Source organism: Hemitrygon akajei, chromosome 14 (assembly GCF_048418815.1).
Source record: "Hemitrygon akajei chromosome 14, sHemAka1.3, whole genome shotgun sequence".
Classification (NCBI taxonomy): Eukaryota; Metazoa; Chordata; class Chondrichthyes; order Myliobatiformes; family Dasyatidae; genus Hemitrygon; species Hemitrygon akajei.
In genome coordinates this window covers 50,884,691-50,905,230 of record NC_133137.1, presented here as the reverse complement: position 1 = coordinate 50,905,230, position 20,540 = coordinate 50,884,691, and the positions used below count along the sequence as shown (strand labels likewise).

The 20,540-nt window shown below is 40.6% G+C and overlaps 1 protein-coding gene across 3 annotated transcripts in view; it reads right to left on the bottom strand.

Annotated features, from left to right (window-relative positions):
- The window catches only part of ints13 (integrator complex subunit 13), an 89,634-nt gene that overhangs the window by 57,577 nt on the left and 11,517 nt on the right, over positions 1–20,540 (bottom strand). For all 3 annotated transcript variants that reach the window (XM_073066044.1, XM_073066046.1, XM_073066047.1), the window contains 5 exons: positions 15,141–15,343; positions 13,177–13,257; positions 12,386–12,476; positions 3,955–4,083; positions 856–940 (listed from right to left, as the gene is read on the bottom strand). In XM_073066044.1, coding sequence (XP_072922145.1) covers positions 856–940; positions 3,955–4,083; positions 12,386–12,476; positions 13,177–13,257; positions 15,141–15,343 — 589 coding nt within the window. The remainder of the gene's footprint in view (positions 1–855; positions 941–3,954; positions 4,084–12,385; positions 12,477–13,176; positions 13,258–15,140; positions 15,344–20,540) is intronic.

Here is a 20,540-nt window from a genome sequence, read left to right as displayed (position 1 = left end):
TCATTCCCGGGATCACTCTTGTGAACCTCCTCTGGCCAGCACATCCTTTCTTGAATAAGGAGCCTAAATCTGCTCACAATACTCTAAGTTCAGTCTGACCAACACTGTTTTTATTGGGTCAATTCATCAAGAGAAAATGCTGAGTATATTTTTCATTCCATAGGGGCTGCCTGATTCGACAACTAATTCCAAGATTCTCCTTTTTTAAACAACACACACAAAATGCTGGTGGAACACAGCAGGCCAGGCAGCATCTATAGGGAGAAGTACTGTCGACGTTTCGGGCCGAGACCCTTCGTCAGGACTCAGCCCAAAACGTCGACAGTGCTTCTCCCTATAGATGCTGCCTGGCCTGCTCAGCCCGAAACGTCGACAGTACTTCTCCCTATAGATGCTGCCTGGCCTGCTGTGTTCCACCAGCATTTTGTGTGTGTTATTTGAATTTCCAACATCTGCAGATTTCCTAGTGTTTTCCCCTTTTTTATTCAGATTTCCTCCGTCTGCAGTATTTTGCTTTTGCCCTGGACATGAGAATTGGCTTACTCTACCTTGAGCAGCTTGTTATAAGGCTGAACTGTCAAACTAAAAGAAAAGTGCTTCAAAATGGTAGTGTTCACCTGCAACCAGATACTCCCACGGAGCAAGGAGAAACATTTTAAAACCAAATTTAGAATAGTGACAACAATTGTGGATGAATTCAAGTTTATGAAGGTTGGAAATAAAAAGACAAACAGAAGAGAGCAGGAACTCAGTCTAGCATTAGTAGAAAACTGTCTGGAAGTTGCTTTTAGAATCTGAAGAATGGACACAAACTTTATGCCAGATTCTAGCTAAACTGTGAATACCATGACTTACCACTTCTTAGCAGTTCAGTATGAGCGTCTTTTTGATGGAGAAGTTCTACATCATAATTTGCAGAAGTATTTGCATGTTGTTCTTCCTTTAAATAAAAGACATGTAACATGTAAATTCAATATGGATTTGTTTGCAGTCAGTGAACAAGTATTACCATATGTATACACCCATGTGCTCAGCAGGGTAGTAGAATTACTATTTAACATCCTCTAGGCAATTGATATGGTCCACTTTTGACCTTGTTAAAAATTTTGCTTTTAAGATCAAAAAAGTTTTAAAAACGTGTTCTGTGCTCATCTTAAAATGTAACTATTATAGAACTGAGTTCAGAGGAATTGCCACTGCCTGGTGAATTGCAGTTCATTGTGGTGAATACATTTAGAACAATCTAATTCCATTAGGTCCAAGTGGTTACATTTTTTGTTCTTTTCTGAACATAAGTTGGTATAGATCATACATTCCTCACCTATAACACCAAGATCACTAACCATCTAATATTTGAATATAATAGATCATCAAAAACAATGAAATTCTAATTTCCCCAGTCTACCAGCCCTGCAACACATCAATAGGTCTGATCTAGCTTTTGTGTAAGTGGCAATATAGCTAATTAGGGTATAAAACTAATTTTCATAGACCAGTAACAGGCCTTTTGTTCATGATGTTTGTGCCAAACATGATGTCAGACTCAACTAACTCTCTACTGCCCACACATGATCCATATCCCTCCATTTCCTGCATATTCTAAACTCTTCTTAAACACCACAATTTATCTGCTTCCACCACAGCCCATTCCAGGCATCTACCACTAGGTAAAAAAAAATTGCCCTGCATAATATGGCTAACACAAGAGAGCACAGTTTTAAGGTGCTTGGAAGTAGGTACAGAGGAGATATCAGGGGTATTTGTTTTTTATGCAGAGTGGTGAGTGCATGGAATGGGCTGCCAGTGATGGTGGTGGAGGCGGATACAATAGGGTCTTTTAAGAGACTCCTGGGACAGGTACATGGAGCTCAGAAAAATCAGAGGGCTATGACTGACCCTAGGTAATTTCTATAGTAAGGACATCTTTGGCATAGCTTTGTGGTTTCCATGTTTTATATCAATTTTAATTTTTTTTTCTCCTCTCACCATAAGTGCATATCCTCTAGCATTTGACATTTCTACTTACAGAAAAAAGATTAATCATCTAATTTTGTTCCTCTTAAAATGGATCTCAATCTCTTTTACTATAGTTTTATATTGGCGCAGGCATCTAAGAGATATTGGAGAAGCCCATTTTAACCCATCTAGCTCAATATTCTCTAGCAATCTAGAAATCGCTCATTAAGGAAATCTCTTTTAAATGCATCCAGAAATCATGTCTCCTTTGCTTTAGTCAAAAGGATGTTCTGCATATTGTCACTTTCCATACATAATCCCCGACATCAGTTCTGAGTTGAAGTTTTACCTACATGTATTCATGTTTAGATCATGGCCAATTTCAATAGTGGTCCTAATTAACCCACCAAGCTGCCTGGTAAAGCTGATGTCTTTTCCAGCTTCCTTGAACAAAAATGCTAAGAAGACACATTACTGAACTGCTGCATTCCCTGGCAGCAAAAGGTTCGATATAACTGAGTGATCTGAGAGTTATACATATATAAATGAGACTAGTGTTACATACAGGCCAGGCAAAGAGAGCAATTTCCATCCTTAAAGGATCCAGTTGCAGAGATTTTATACAATTTAATAGCTTCTTGTTTGAATGTTAACTAATAATTAATATCTAGGTGTCTAGGCATTCAAAACAAACTTATTTTTTAAATTGTATTGTAAGTTCTGAAGTCAAATTCCTTTAATAGTCAAGAACCAACCAACTTACCTGGCACTCGGAATTTGCCTTAGAATTTCTCTGCACCATACATAAAGACTTGCACTATCAGTGACTAAAATTGTACACAGTGCTCATTATGTATTCTTATCAGCATGATATATAATGTTCCAACAAAACTGCTGATCTGGCAGGATAGCAGAGCTTTATTAGTAATTTTATACACTGTATAAATCAAAGGCACAGCCCATTCTACTATCTGCTGTCAGCCTTGGGTCTCATGTACTTCTCTCACAATTACTTCAGTATCAATCATGTAAGTGTGAAGATTCTTTATACTTATCTGGTCTGCATTTCCTCTACCATAACTTTGTACACTTGCAAATTATGCCATCATCCTTCTGCAGCTCTTCGGCTCCCTTATCATTTAATATTATTTGCAAATTTGACACTTTGATTATGTACTCAAAAACTATCAATTTACAATAACTATTTATCTTAATACTTTAATGTTAAGTATTGTCTTATATTTTCAGTAACGCTATATTTTAATGACAAAACAATAGTGACAAAATTTTGTTTTCAGTTTCCCATTAACACCTTAAAAACCAGTTACTTCAATCAGGAAAATTGACACTACATAAAAATATGTAGGAGAATTTAGACTACTTGACCTAGTAAGACCCCTCCACATTAACTCAGAACTATGCTAACACACTGACCATCTTATTGTTTGCACAAAACTATGCAGAAGTTAATCCAGTGTGAAATCTCTCGTCTAGTATGTTTTAATTATTTTGAAACATGGCTTTTAAGCAATTCCTTTTAAACAGCATATGGAAGGCAACCAACAATAAACAAATTGCAGAAGGTGCATTATCATTGCATGCCACACAAATACTATACAGGGCAGATACATAAAAACACAAAATGGAAAGAACAATACAGATGTAAGGGAACAGTTTTAGTGACAGTTTCATACACAGGGTCTTACAGTAATGTTTCTACAAGAACAACAAAAAGATGATTATATTGCACACCATTACTTGTTGCATGCAATATAACCTTTTGATCAGTGTCATGATCTAATGTTCTATTTTGAATCAAATTTACTAACCTGTTCACTGACATTGAATGTGGGCTAGCAAACAGAAATATGATGTGGAGAGAAAATAATTCGAAAATTACTTTGAAAAATGTTAAATTTTCACAAACCGAAAATAAATAAAAACAGTTAGATGCTGTGATCTACTTAAAATAAAACATATTTAAAGTATTAGACCCACCTTCATAGGGATGTTAGTAATAGTGGTGGAGGCAAGGTCAAAATGCTGTTGGACAAGTGTCATGAGCTTTGCAGGTAATTGTCTTCCGGCACGAACACTGTGCACTTCACTCGTTAGTACCAAGGAGACCTGTAGCAATCAAATCGGACACTAACCAATCACGACATTTGGAAGGCAAAAATCATGTAATATTCTAATAATGTTCATAAAAGAGATGCTGGAATCTGGAGCAACACACAAGAAGCTAGTGGAACTTAGTGGGTCAGCTAGCATTAATAAAAGGAAATGGACAGTCGAGTTTCAGGTCAAAATTCTTCATATGCTTAGTTTTTGTAAGCTGCTTGTATTCAACTAAGGTAGCTACAAATTACAGATTTGATACATCCAAAACATTTCCATTGAATTCACACAACACTTGGGGTAGAGAACTTATTACCTTTAATTAATTCCCAATGTACATTCTGGGACATAATCAGGCAAAAAATAACCTCATACGAGGTAATATAATAGGCTGTCACAATGATGGGTTTTAAGAGTTAAAGAAGGAGAAAATTCCACCATTCGGACTAAGATTTTAAAATATCAGATTAGTTATCCATTTAGCTCACAATGAAGTCAAAGGAAGGGGAAAAACCAGATACTTAATAGTTAGTCTGATAGGGGTCATTTTGCATTGCCTCCAATTTAGAATTAGAATTAGAGTTTCAGAACTGCTTAATGGTAAGGACTAAATATATGCATTTTTGTAAGGACTAAAGGGCATATGAGTTGAAGGTGGGCTCCTGATCAAAACATATTTCAGAAATCATTCATGTAGAACCAGGTAAACTCAATCAGAGCAGCTTCCATCTTGAATATACACTTAAGCTGGTACTTGTTGATTAAATACAAGAAATGTTAATAGATTTCTTTAACACATCTACTTGCAATAAGAATGTTGCATAATATAAGACAAAAAAGCTATATAAATCCCATTTCATTGCCATTTGGCATTTGCACAGCCAAGAGTGCCATAGGCTTATACAACACAGTAAAAGTCACTTCATTCCATTACAATCATGCTGATCTTTTTGCCCACTTACTATAATCCCATTTAGTCAGTACTGTTCTATGCTTTGCCTATTCAAGTGCCTGCATAAGTATCTCTTAAGCATCGTGATTGTATTGGATTATATGACTCCTCTAGCAGTGAGTTCTAGATCTCAACCACTGCATAACAAATCTGTAGTGCACAGACCCTTTTCCTATTATCCAGCGGCATGCTCCTAGCTTATCTACAGAGATAAACTGTGACTTTAGGACTTTGCAATTAAAGTTAACTTACATTTTAACCATTGCTCTTTTCTGTTAATACATTGCTGTCACCTTCTATTAATAGAAAGGGAGAGCCAGTGGTGTAATATATCTGAATTTTCAGAAATTATTTGATAAAAGAGATTAGTGAATTTAAATACAGGAGATTAGGGGTAATATTACTGATATGGACAGAAAATTGGTGGACAAGTAGGAATAGGGGCAAAGATCTACTCCTACCTCTATTTTTCTACGTTGCTTGTTTGCACTATGCTGTAGGCCTGAAATGGGCAGTCACAGCCAGAAAAGTCTTGCCACTGTTATGCCATCGGCCCCCTCCTTTGTGAGAATCTCAAGAACCCGAGTCAAGAGGGGGGTCAGCTGACCCCAAAAGAGGAAGGGACGTGCTGAATAGACCCAGGGAAATGGGAGAGAGAGAGAGAGACCACGTTCTCCCAAGAAGCAGAATAAAGGTGACCTTGACTATTGTCTCATGGAGACCACGTGAAAAGCCCTCGGGCAAAGTGGGCTGGTTGAGAGAGAGATCGCATCACCTGCAACCTGATTGACACCTGCGATCCCATGAAGAAGTATAAAGGAGGGTCTGAGGGGGGGGGGGGAACCCTCAGACGCACCCAGGAGACGAAGGAAGCACGATATCGATTCCCGTGGGAGCGGGAAGCCATTCTGAAGGAAGCCACGTGCGTTAGATTCCAACTTTTGAATCTGTGGCTAGAACCAACGAAAGACTGCTTTTAGCTAACAACGGGGAAGTCTGCTCCCCTGATTCCAAGGATTTGCTCTGCCAAGACGACGGGCAAGTGTTTATCTTTTCCAAATCATCTCTTTCTCTCTACAACGTGAAAACCCCAGCGGTTCCCAAAAGGGAAAAGCCTGCAAACTTCTGAGTGACTCTTTATATTTCAATTGGACTCTGTATTAACCCCTAGACAACTGTAGAGCTTATTTCTGATTGATTATGGTTACACCGGTGTTTTAGATTGAGTTTGACGATGTATATGATCTGAATGTTTTGTATTAACCATACGTTTGTGCCCTTTTCGAATAAAACGTTTGAAAATAGTAGCATCCGACTCAGCTGATCCATCTATCTTTGCTGGTAAGTTACCTGGTTACGGGGTTACGTAACAAGTGGGGTTCTCGTCCCGGGATTTGAAACCAAACGGGAGGGTCAGTGAATCGGGCTGTAAGTCCAAACTTAAATCTGGTTACGCAGGTAGCCAGACGGAAAACCAGCAAAGATGGATGTGGGTGAATTTATGAGAAACCCGACGGTAGAGGCGCTAGGGAAGACTACAAAATCAGACTTGGTAAATTTGGCGCAGGCGTTAGACCTCACAGCGGTGAAGCCAGCAATGAAAAAGCAGGAAGTGCAAAGGGTCATACAACAGCATTACGTTGGGAAGAAGGTGTTTGCAGCTGAGGATTTGGAAAATATCCCCGAAAAGAGATTAGCGAGTGGGACAGATCAGGCAGAGTTGGAGAAAGCAAGGCTGGACCATGAGCTTAAAGTAAAGCAGCTTGAAGTAGAAGCAGCTGAGAAGGCTGCAGAGAGAGCTGCGAGGGAAAAGGCTGCAGAGAGAGCTGCGAGGGAAAAGGCTGCAGAGAGAGCTGCGAGGGAAAAGGATGCAGAGAGAGCTGAAAGGGAAAAGGCTGCGGAAAGAGAGCATGTGTTCAAACTAAAGGAATTAGAGATAGAACGGGATCGTGAGCTCCAGCTAAAGCAGCTAGAAGCAGAAGAGAAAGAGAAACAAAGGAGCCATGAATTGGAGCTGAACAGGCAAAAGCAGGAGCGAAGAGCTCAAGGGGAAGAGAGAGAGGAAGGGTTTGATGTTAGTCGGGCGTTGAGGTTGGTCCCCCCGTTCGAGGAGACGGATGTTGATAGTTATTTCTTGATTTTTGAGAAGGTGGCAAGGAATCAAAAGTGGCCCAGAGAGCAGTGGGTGGCGTTGTTACAAAGTGTGTTACGAGGGAAAGCACAGCGGGTATATGCCGCGCTGCCCCCAGAAAGGGACGGGAATTATGATCAAGTAAAGGAGGCCATTCTCCGAGGTTACGAGTTAGTACCTGAGGCGTATAGACAGAGGTTCCGAAATTTAAGGAAAGGGTGGAATCAAACATATACCAAGCTAGCCCATGAGAAGGGTGTGCTCTTGGACCGTTGGTGCACCGCTGACAAGGTGGCCGAGAACTATGGGCGTCTCAGGGAGTTAATTTTGATTGTGGAATTTAAAGGTTGCATTCCGGAAGAGATCCGAATGTATTTAAATGAGAGGACGAATCAGTCCATCTCAGAGATGGCTAGGGTCGCAGATGAATATGCCCTAACCCACAAGACAAAGTTTTCCTCGCCAAAAAGTTACCCGAGAGACCGTCGGAATGGTAGGGAAAGCCCGCCGGCTGAGGCGGAGATCCCGCTGGGAGCTAGCAGCAAAAGTGAGGATAACAGACAGGAAACCTGGAGACCCTCTGGTTTAACCTGCTTTAATTGTGGGAAGGTGGGTTATATTGCATCAAACTGCTTTGCTCCGAGAAAGGAGCCAGAGAGGGAGAGAGCAGCGATCCCTATCGGGCGTGCAGTGGTAATCAGGAAATGGACAAGAGAGCCCCAGGTAGATGGAGTACCGGAGGGGTGGGAGACATTTAGTTCCGAAGGAACCGTGTCTTTGAGGGAAGGGGACCCCCCCCATCCCCGTACGAATTTGGAGAGACACGGGGGCGGAACTATCGTTAATTAGCCGTAATGTGTTAAAATTCGGCCCTCGCACGGGGGAGGTAGCCCTGAGAGGTATCGGGAACCGGACCGAGGTCGTGCCTTTGCATAGGGTCCTTCTCGATTGCGAGTTGGTGTCGGGACCTGTGGAACTAGGAGTCCTGCCAGAGTTACCGGGGGAGGGCGTGGACCTCCTTTTGGGTAATGACCTCGCGGGTGGGAAGATGGGAACCGCCCTGATAGTTGAGGCCCCGCCCATGGAGTCCCCGAGCTATCGCGCATGCGCGGTCACTCGTGGCCTGTCGAGAAAAGCAGCTGAGAACCAGAGCAGTTTAAATCGCGCCAGTAGTGACTTGGCCAAGATGTTTTTACCGACCCTATACCACGAGGGTTCAGAGGGTGGTAAAACAGAAGGTAGTAAAGTAAAAGGGGGTAAGGGCGAGGAGATAGCCCTCCCCTTAGTGAAGAGAAAGGTCCTAGAGGTAGGAAATAAAGATGAGAAACGGATGAAGCTGTTAAAACGTCCAGAGTTGGACGTGGTTGATCTGTCTGGTTTGGCAGAATTGTTTGGAGAAGTTGAGAGTTCTAAAGGTGTTCTCGATGGTCCCGAGAGTGAAATGAGGGCAGTCTTAGAGGAGAAGGGTATCCTTGCTGTGGAGAAGTCAGCTGAAATGGCCGAGGAGGTTGTTTCAGCTCGCAGGGTTGCGCCTTCCCCAACGGGGGGCTGCCTAGAGAGTAACTGGAAGGATCGGGGGACGTTAGAATTTGAAAAAGGTACGGGTGTTGAAAGCCTGGAAGAGGCCAATGTCCCGTTTGAGTGTGTCCAAGATGGGGATGCACGTGGTGTTGAACCTAGTCACGGAGCTCAAGGAAAAGGGGAATGTGTAGTTCCCAAATTGAATGAAGAAAATTTAAAGGCTGGACTGATATCAGAAGCAGCAACCAGGCTACAGAGACAATGGCTTGGTACCACAAAGCCTGTGAATCAATTACAGGTTGAGTTGGAAGGTAAAGGGGCCCCACACGCTATTGTTATTCCAGAGTGTGGTGTGAAAAGGCAGAGTTTGAAATGCTGTCTGAACAAAGCGGGATCGCTTGCAGATCTTAACTTGGAAACTAATAGCATGACGGGTCCTGAAGAGAAAAATGACAAATTGCCTAAAATTAAGGAATTGGGTGGAAATCCGGAAGGTGGTCTAAGTTTGGAACACGCTGATAAAATAACTTCTATGAAAGGAGCGGGCGAAAGCCTATTTCGCCAGGGTGCCCAAGATCACCACGAGGGAATTAACCGGAAAAGAGGCGAGGGTTAATGGGGACGCGATTTTTAAATAGCAGAAGCCGGTTTTAAGGGATTTTGACAAAGTATGTGAATAATAAAGACAACACCCATGGAAGCTTGACTGTTAAGTTTGAAAGTAACATAAAAATTAGTATTTTGCATGAACCTTTGTAGATGTATGTAAGCTAAGATCACACCTCCTTAGTTATGTTGCTGAAGAAAGCAAATAAATAAGGTGGTTATTGAGCTGAAGTTTGATGCTACCAGGCGTTAGTATGGCACGTGAGGTTAAGGTATTAAAGAAAAGGGGCACTGTACTTGTTACCTGTTTAGATCCTGACTTGAATGTATGACAATAGCACTCTGTGAAGAGAAAAGCTTGTGTAGTATGTAGATTCAAAAACAAAACCCGGTACCAACCTGTTTTTAACCGCTGGTTAAAAACCCGTTATGGGGGGAGGTGTTATGCCATCGGCCCCCTCCTTTGTGAGAATCTCAAGAACCCGAGTCAAGAGGGGGGTCAGCTGACCCCAAAAGAGGAAGGGACGTGCTGAATAGACCCAGGGAAATGGGAGAGAGAGAGAGAGACCACGTTCTCCCAAGAAGCAGAATAAAGGTGACCTTGACTATTGTCTCATGGAGACCACGTGAAAAGCCCTCGGGCAAAGTGGGCTGGTTGAGAGAGAGATCGCATCACCTGCAACCTGATTGACACCTGCGATCCCGTGAAGAAGTATAAAGGAGGGTCTGGGGGGGGGGGGGGGGAACCCTCAGACGCACCCAGGAGACGAAGGAAGCACGATATCGATTCCCGTGGGAGCGGGAAGCCATTCTGAAGGAAGCCACGTGCGTTAGATTCCAACTTTTGAATCTGTGGCTAGAACCAACGAAAGACTGCTTTTAGCTAACAACGGGGAAGTCTGCTCCCCTGATTCCAAGGATTTGCTCTGCCAAGACGACGGGCAAGTGTTTATCTTTTCCAAATCATCTCTTTCTCTCTACAACATGAAAACCCCAGCGGTTCCCAAAAGGGAAAAGCCTGCAAACTTCTGAGTGACTCTTTATATTTCAATTGGACTCTGTATTAACCCCTAGACAACTGTAGAGCTTATTTCTGATTGATTATGGTTACACCGGTGTTTTAGATTGAGTTTGACAATGTATATGATCTGAATGTTTTGTATTAACCATACGTTTGTGCCCTTTTCGAATAAAACGTTTGAAAATAGTAGCATCCGACTCAGCTGATCCATCTATCTTTGCTGGTAAGTTACCTGGTTACGGGGTTACGTAACACCACAAAGAGTGGTTTGTGCAAACATTCCTGTCCACCTGCATTAAGTTCCACCTATCTAGCATCACTGAATAAAGAACCACCTGCATTCAGAGACTAGAACATCCATAGAGCCAAAAAATTAGCTAATTTATACTCAATTTATACTCCACTCAAAACAACACTATCATCCCCTTTAAAACTAATAAGCTTTGAGCTTCAAAACCTTGGTCTCAATACACCCTGTGCAATTGGATCCTCAATTTCTTCACTAGCAGAACCAAATCAGTTCAGATTGGCAAAATCTCCTCCACAATCTCCATCAGCACAGGTGCACCACAAGGCTGTGTGCTTAGCCCCCTGCTCTTCTCACTTTACACTTATGACACCTAGCTAAGCACAGCTCCAATGCCACATTTAAGTTTGATGACTGCCACTGTCCAAATCAAAGATGGTGATGAATCAGTATATCAGTATATAAAAGGGAGATTGGAAATCTGGTTGAGTGGTGCCACAACAAGAACTTATCACTCAATATCAGCAGGACCAAGGAGCTATTATTGACTTCAGGAGATGGAAACTGGATGTCCATGAGCTGGTCCCCATCAGGGGATCAAAAGTGAAGAGAGTTAGCAACTTTAAATTTCTCGGTGTTATCATTTCAGAGGACCTGTCTTGGACTCAACACACAAGTGCAATTACAAAGTAAGCACAACAGTGCCTCTACTTCCTTAGAAGTTTGCGAAGATTCTCCATGACATCTAATACTTTGACAAACTTCTATAGATGTGTGGAGAGTATATTGAAACACCAATGCCCTTGAATGGAAAATTATACAAAAAGTAGTGGATATGGCCCAGTCCATCATGGGTAAAGCCAGTGAGTACATCTACATGGAGCACTGTCACAGGAATGCAGCTTCCATCATTAGAGACTCCCACTATCTAGGTCATGCTCTCTTCTCTCTGCTGACATCAGTTAGAAGGTACAGGTGCCTCAGGACTCTCACTACCAGGTTCAGGAAGAGTTATTATCCCTCAACCATCCTGAACCAGTGGAGATAACTTCACTCAACTTCACTTGCCCCATCACTGAACTGTTCCCACAATCTACTGACTCACTTTCTAGGACTCTTCATCTCATGTTCTCAATATTTATTACTTGTTTATTCATTTTTTTCTCTCTCTTTTGTATTTGAGATTTGTGTCTTCTTCACATTGATTGTTTGTCTGCCCTGCTGGCTGCGGAGATTCATTGATTTTATTATGGTTCTTTGATATAATGCCTGCAAAAAATTAATTTCAGGGTTGTATATGTTGACATATACTGTATGTGCTATGATAACAAATTTATTTTGAAATGTGAACTTAATTTGGATTGTAATAGTGTAAGTTGTGGTTCTTTCAAGTATATTTTAAGAGTCACTGTCTACCCCAGTGTTTCAGACAAATCTTCTAGATGCCCAAACTAATCACTGAGTGAAAATCTTTTTCTCATTTCCCTGTTACACCCTTCTATCAACTGATTCAAATATACATCCCTAATTACTGAATGTTGAAGTGGACTCATACAGTATGGAAAGTATCTCTTCCACCCACTATATCTGTGCTGAACTCAAGTACCTGATTCTGATAATCCCATTTTCTAACAGAATTCTATTTTAATGTGTCTGGAGAATGTGGCAGGATTGTTTCCATTAAAACACAAAGCTAAAGGCGTGAAACACTTGATAACACATCACCATACTTAAGAGATGCAGAAGTGACCATGTACACAACTCATCCCATTAGTCTCATAGCACTAAAACACATACATAGCTGTGTTAATGTGCACAGAAAACTTAACTCACATCTTTCTTTGGATGATCTGAAACAAGGCTGTCTTCACCAACTGTGTAGGTATGAATTAAGACCAGTTCACAATGCTGAATTTGCATCAAGCTGAAAGGAAACAAAAGATATTGAGCAAACCAACTTCTGTCTAAAGTGTGATATATCTTCAAGGTTAGATGGTGTCAACTGGATTGATCATTGCACTTCTCACCAAAATAAAAAAAACTGGCAAAAGTTACATTTTTTTTAAATCAACAACTTTTCATTTCAAGAAATGAGCAAGTGAAAAGTATTTTAAAACGTTGAAATAAGTGGGCTGTTTCCTCCTTGCAGAGTGCAAGAGTGAAATCTTTCAACAAACCTGTGACACAGGCCAGTACTCCACCTTCTGGTGTGACTGGGAATACCTAGAAAAATGATCAGAAGAGAGCTCCTTTCTTGTAGGCCAATTGACTAAGCAAGTATCAAATTCAAATGTTTCAAAACAGGGAAAAAACATCATGGATTGCAACTGGATATTACTATTGTTCAAATTTAAAATTAACAACATTACTTTCAAAGTGCTACTTTAAATAAAAGTATTTTCTAGCTTTTCCTGCAAACTGATACAATGAAACTTCATAGCTCATTGATAATATACCTTAAATGTTGCATACATCTTCAGCTGGCAACAGTCAACCACTAATTCACAAGCTGCACACAGAATTTAATACTTAAAAATAAACACAATACTGTAAATTTATATTTTTAATGTAACCGATAGATCACAATAAAGTTTTTCTTTGTATTGAATATGAGACAAGCTTACTTATCAGAACTAGCTGCTAATTTGTTATGCTCATGGATCGTCTCTTGAACACAGTCTTCTAACATTCGCACGTGGCTGTCACTATAAGACAAATTTAAGGGAAATAAATGAGTCAGGACAAACTTGTTAAGGGAGTACATAGTAAAAAGAGGAAACATAAACCAACTAAATAATTAGTTGTGTTTTGATAAATCTTCATCCTGGGTACGCCTTGATTAAATCACAGCTCTGCACATTCACTCCAGATCTGTGCACTAGGAAGTGGCTGAAGAGTTCTACGTGGGATGCAAAAATCCAGCCGTGGATTGAATAGATTGAACTAGACAAGGTAAGTGGGTAGATAGATAGGATATTGTAATCCTTCTCTGGTGTTTGTGTATGGCCCCTCGAGCTCTTGTCATTGAGACAAGTGTTCAGTGCCTCCCTATATTGACCTTCTCTATTTCGCTGTGTCAGATACTGGCCATTTCGGTAAATAAAGAAGACACTGACAAAGTCATTGAAATGATGACTCTACAGGCAAACACAAGGAAATCTGCAGATGCTGGAAATTAAAGCAACACACACAAAGTACTGGTGGAACGCAGCAGACCAGGCAGCATCTATAGGGAGAAGCGCTGTTGACGTTTCGGGATGAGACCCTTCCTCAGGACTAACTGAAAGGAAAGACCTGACGAAGGGTCTCGGCCCGAAATGTCAACAGTGCCTCTCCCTATAGATGCTGCCTGGCCTGCTACATTCCACCAGCATTTTGTGTGTGTTACTTTAGAGGCAGATACTTTACAGGCATTTAAGAAACTCTTAAGATGGCACACAGTGCTAGAAAAATGGAGGGCTATTTAGGCGGGAAGGGTTAGATTGATTTAAGAGCAAGTTCAATGGTTGGCACAGTATCATGGGCCAAGAGCCTGTACTGTGCTGAAATGTTGAGTTTCATGGTTGCTATGGGGACCATCTTACTTTGACAGAGCTTACAATATTGTCTTTTTTGGGACTCTGATATTGGGATGATAAGGCTCACCCAATGGAGCTCTGGCACAATCAGAAGGGATGCTGGCTAGGAAAGATCACTGACATTGACAGATAGGCAAATTAATCAATGTGGAGAACTAATCACAAGAAGGCAGGAGAATGGGGTTGACAGGGATAATAAACCAACCAATCATTGAGCAGACTCAATGGCCAAATGACCTAATTCTGCTCTTATAACTTATGGTTTTATGGAGAACTTTATGGAGAAAAAGTTGATGCTACCTCTCCAGGACATCAAGTTATCTTCTGCCATTCTCCCATATTTCTGAAGAATACAAGAACCACTGCTGGTTGCAAGATGGAGAGTTTGTTGCTGGGTTTGAGACTTTGGCTTTTGAATACACTCACTCTCAAAGGCTCTGCTGGCACCTGGGAGACAATGCTGAGTTTATACGATTTGCTCTTGGTGCAAAGAGATCCACATTTTTAAAGGTTCAGATGCAGGGTGCTGAGGGTGTGGAAACACTGCCAGAGCCAAGACATTCAGAGTAAGGTCATCCAATGTTAGGTGCTAGGTATTCCTGTTGGCAAAATTTTACTAGCGTAGTAGAAAAACTGGGGTGGAATAGCAGGAGTTTCATAACCAGATCACATCACTTTCCATACAACTTTTGTCATAATACCCAAATTGACATCTGTATCGCTTTCAATAACTAAATGTTCACATAAAGGTGATTACCATCAGAACTTAACCACAGCACACTGTAATAACTATTGCTGAATAACAAATGTTGGAAGTAACTTTATAGATAAAGACCACATAACTGATTACACACTTCCTTCCCTCAGAAGTACCTCACAAATGGATTTCTATCATGTTATCCATTTGTTGGAGATATTTTGCATGTTTTTGTAATAACATTTTAAATGACTAACAAATGTGTAAATAGTGCAGAGATGAAACTCATATCACTGGATGCTAACCAACACACCTTTTGGCATTAGTTATGCAGATGATACGTCCACGATTGCTGACACGGTCTGCATTCTCCATTAAAGTAGTTCGAGCTTCATGCTGATAATCTGTACATTTACATAGGACCTCGACTGCTTCAACTAAGCCATGCAGTACACTGCAGCATTCTGGGTCCATGCGAGGATTGGGAGGCCCAACAGCTGCAAGGGCTGCCATTAGCTGTTAAGGAGAAGAAATCTATCATTGTCTGATTTTTGATAAATGACAAAACACTGTTAGATTAGAGTTTCCATATTTTATACAGAGCTGACCAAGCAAAGAATAGTTATTTCAGAAAAATGTGGAATGAATTCTGAAGTGTGGAAGGAGAACACTCAAACACAGCATCTGTCAGCTACTTTGCAAAGCAAACAATTAACCTCATTCCCTCACACTTTCTCAATTTCTGTATTTTTTTGTTCTCCATTGGACTTCCTCAGCACCTTCATTTCTATTTCCCATGTGCTTTGAACAGTGAAAACAATTTGCTTTTTACACACTCCCTTAATATGCACTGCTCAGAAATAAACACAAGAGGAGCAGGAATAGGCTGCAGGGCCTCTCAAGCTGAGTCAATGTTTCTATATGAACATAGGTGATCTATGCTGGCTTTGACTCCTCTTCTGTGGAAGTTCCTATGGCCCTCAATTTTTCAAAAACTTATCTATCTCTACCTCAAGTGATTTGGTTTCCAATAATCACTGGGATAAAGAATTTCGAAGATTCACTACTCTCTCTGAAGACAGTTCTTTGTGCCCCTATTTCTGACGATTGGCCCTTTAATTTATAACTATGTCCCTTGTTGGTGACCCTTCTGTCAGTGAAAACAGCTCATGATCCACACTGACAAGCTCCTTTTGGATTTCTATGTTTGAAGTGGACACAAAACAATTGTAAAATTCTAGTCAATGGAGAATGAAGACTTAACTTCCATGGTCTTGCATTCTTACTCCTCCATTAGGAAAACTAAGGTTCTTAAGCTTTTTTAAGTTACACATTAACTTTGCTTCCCTCGCCACTGCAGAAACATATAACCTTGTAGAATTATGATGCAATAAAAACAACAAAACTCCAAAAGGGAAAAAAAAATCAGAGCACTTTATCTCTCAGGATACAAGGATTCCAAAAAAAGGGAAAGATAAAAATGAGTAGACTGGCGCTTTTAATTACAGAAGACAATTAGTAAATGAAGCACTGAAGGAACAACGGGCAATCATTAAAGAGCAGATGCTTCAGATTTAGGCTTGGTAATATTCCCACAATGGGAAAACCAGAGCTCCATGAGTGACAAAAAAAGACAAAGGATGTATGACTCATGTTAGGTAACAGAATACTTCTGCAAGAACCAAGCTTAATACAGTAATCTACAAGGAGAAACAAAGAACAAAGCAAGATGAAAGGAGGGTGTTCGTGACGGAAAATGGCAGCAGACATAAAGTAATATAAAAATCTTCTATTTATATTTCATTAGGAACCGGGAGAGAGAAGGGCTGGAGCCAAGGATAAATAAAGAGCTCTATGCATAGGCACGAAAAGCTCTGGATACAAAACATGCAATTATTTGATTTAAATCAGTAACAAAGTGCTCCTAAGATGTCAACAGAAGGACTACCAGCAGAGATGGATAGGATGAAAGATCACAAAACAAAGACTTATGATACAGGTCCAGATGAGATACTTATAGAGATGGACGGAAGTTGCAAAAGGCCTTGCCATACATAATCTTCAAAACTCTTGAAACATGGGAAGGCATAAGAAGATTGGGAAATGATAAATAAAACACCCTTGATCAAAAAAAGAACATGCTAGGTAACTACAGGCATGTCAGTTTAATCTTGGTGCATCAAAGCTTTAGTAACAATAATCAAGGAGAATTTTGAGTTGGTAAAGGAGAGTCAGCACAGTTTGGCAAATCATGCTGGCTTAACTAACTGTATTGTTTTTTAAATGAAGAAAGTGCAGAGGATGTTGTCTGCATGGATATTCAAAAGGCACTTGATAAAGTCCCACACAAAATGTAGTTTAGCAAAATCAAGGACCACAGAATTAAAGGGTCTTAACAGTAAATGGGAGACACCGAGTACCTCAGGATCAATTTCATGACCAAGGTGTTTATTAATCTTATTAAAACTTTTCATGTGGATATGCAGGGTTAAGTTTCCAAACAGGAGGGGCCAACAGACAGCAAGAGGGCACACATAATCTGGCTGAATGGATTGCCAAGTGCAGATGAAATTTAATGCAGAGAAGTTTGAGGGGATATATTTTGGCATAAAGAATAATATTGCCTAGATAGCACATTTCAAAAAGGTGTGCAGAAGCAAATGATCTACGTCATATATGTCAAACTCAAGGCCCGCGGGCCAAATCCGGCCCGCGGTGGAATTATCTTTGACCTGCGAGATAATATCTAATTACTATTAAAGCTGGCCCCAGTAATCGAAGCGCCTATGGCGTATGATATGGCTAATGCTGAGTTTATTCAGGTACCAGGTTTTCAGGGTTTTTAGTGTTTATTCGGCAGTCTTCTTCATAAGAAACGGAATTTGTAAAGTGAAACACTTTGTAGTTATAGCAGAGACTGAGACACATGACAGCAGGCTGAAAAAACGGAGGCAACGAAAGCTGCGTTCGCACGTGTCCGTCTGATCCGGCCTGCATGAAGCTGCATTTTGCTCAATCCGGCCCGTGATCTAAAATGAGTTTGACACCCCTGATCTACGTGCATGTACATAATTCTTTTCATTGAGACAATATTCAGTAAAGTATGTCAAATTCTCAGAATCATAAATGAAGGTACAGAGTACTAAAGCGGATACATAGATAGATACTTCATTGATCCCAAAGGAAATTACAGTGTAGCATTACAAGTATACAAATATTAAGAAATAAAAAAAGTTACCTTAAAAATAAAATGTATAAGATTTACAAGTCAAAAATTACAAGCTTTACAGGTTCACACTTAATAAGATGATAGTGCAAGAATTACCATTAACATGATACAGTAATGACTGTACATTCACACTGTCCAGATAAGCAGTGACAGTAGTATTGCGCAGGGTATCTGTGATAACAGAGTACGGTAAACAGAGCTAAACAAAACTTAAACAGAGGTTAATAACAATCTTAATGGGGGGGGGGGGGGGGTCATCACTTCCCTGGCTATAGGTTGGCTCATTATAGAGCCTAATGACTGAGGGAACAGTGCAGTTTCCGTAAGTCTCTTACTGAAAGTGCTCCTCCGTTCAGCCCAACAGGCATGTAGAGGATGAGAAACATTGTGCAGAATAGCCAGGATTTTCTGGAGGGTCCTTTTTTCTACCAGTATGTCCAGTTTAACTCCTGTAACAGAGCCAGCCTTTCAAATCAGTTTATTGAGCCGGTTGGCATCACCGTGTTGATGCCTTTGCCCCAACACACTATTGCACAGAAGTAACGTTGATAAATATATGCCATAAATAGACAAATGGATCTATTTCTGGTTGCCACATTTAGGGATTAATAAGGGTTGTCCTCCTTGGAACAAAGCAGGTTGAAACATAATTTGGTGAATGCATACAAGATTATAATACAATAAGATAAGGCAACAAAGGGAAGCTCTTCCTAATGGCAGGCAATTTAAGGACTGAGGAAACATTTCACATCATGTCAGGAGGACGGATTTTTTTAAAATTCAACACTTGGGATCTAAATTGTGCTTGTAGGCAGAGCTGAAGCTAAATCTCAGTCTCTGAAAGGCAATTAGAGAGGCAGCTTTTGGACCATAATTTGTAGGGCTGTGGGGAAACAACAAGGGAATGAAACTGATGGGGTTACTCTATAAACAACCAGCATTGATTAGATGAGCCAATTGGCCCACCATGCTGAAATTAATTCCATGATTCTATGTTATTTCCTGACAGCCAGTTCCATCACTATCTTGCTATAATGTACTGCTTCGGTCTGTTATTTGCTTTAGCCAACACATATTGACATTATATGTTCAGGCATTTCCAAGAAGCAAGAGTTGACTGGGGAGCCTATGGCCTCAATCAGGAGTGTAGTTCACAATAATAGAACACTCATTCAGTTTATGGAAATCGCATTTTCACTGAGAATACAAATTTAGTGTGAAAGGTTGAACTGTAGCGTCAGAAAATAAAACATGGTGTAATAAAAGACAATGGCGTATTTTGGAGCAGGTAGGCAATTTTATTCTTTATTTGGTCACAACATTCAAACATTGAGAGTTCTTGAAAATATCAGTTACCAATAGTGAGATATAACTCATTAAAAAAATTATTACCTTAATCCACACAAGTAACAATGGTTTTAACAGTGCTTTGTATGAAAAATGAGAAGAAATCTTAAACCCATCTTGCTCCCTTCCATGCCATCCAGAACAGAGTGATCTAGGAATAATGGTGCATAGTTCCCTGAAGGTGGAATCTCATGTGGATAGGGTGGTGAAGAAAGCTTTTGGTATGCTGGCCTTTATAAATCAGAGCATTGAGTATAGGAGTTGGGATGTAATGTTAAAATTGTACAAGGCATTGATAAGGCCGAATTTGGAGTATTGTGTACAGTTCTGGTCACTGAATTATAGGAAAGATATCAATAGATATCTGTAGAGAGAGTACAGAGAAGATTTACTACAATGTTACCTGGGTTTCAGCACCTAAGTTACAGGGGAAGGCTGAACAAGTTAGGTCTTTATTCTTTGGAGCGTAGAAGGTTGAGGGGGGACTTGATTGAGGTATTTAAAATAATGAGGGGGATAGATCGAGTTGACGTGGATAGGCTTTTTCCATTGAGAGTAGGGGAGATTCAAACAAGAGGACATGATTTGAGAGTTAGGGGGCAAAAGTTTAAGGGTAACACGAGGGGGAATTCCTTTACTCAGAGAGTGGTAGCTGTGTGGAATGGGCTTCCAGTAGAAGTGGCAGAAGCAGGTTTGGTATTGTCATTTAAAGTAAAATTGGATAGGTATATGGACAGGAAAGGAATAGAGGGTTATAGGCTGAGTGCGGGCCAGTGGGACTAGGTGAGTGTAAGCGTTCGGCACGGACTAGAAGGGCCGAGATGGCCTGTTTCCGTGCTGTAATTGTTATATGGTTATATGCCATCAGCCCATTTGAGTTTATCCTTCTAGGAAATCATCTTTAATTTCCCTAGATTGAAATACTTAATTGCTTTTCTGTGATTCCAAAACCCTACTATCAAACAGAAAACTTCACATGTCCTGGTCCTCCTTTACTAATACAAACGTAAGAGTTCCAAACCACTTGTTTCGTCACTAATACTATGGAGAGCCACCAAAGAAGAAATGTTCCCCATGTCACTCAGTTCTCTGATGACACAAAGTTCCATCCAATTCCTCTTTGTCTATCCCCAATGA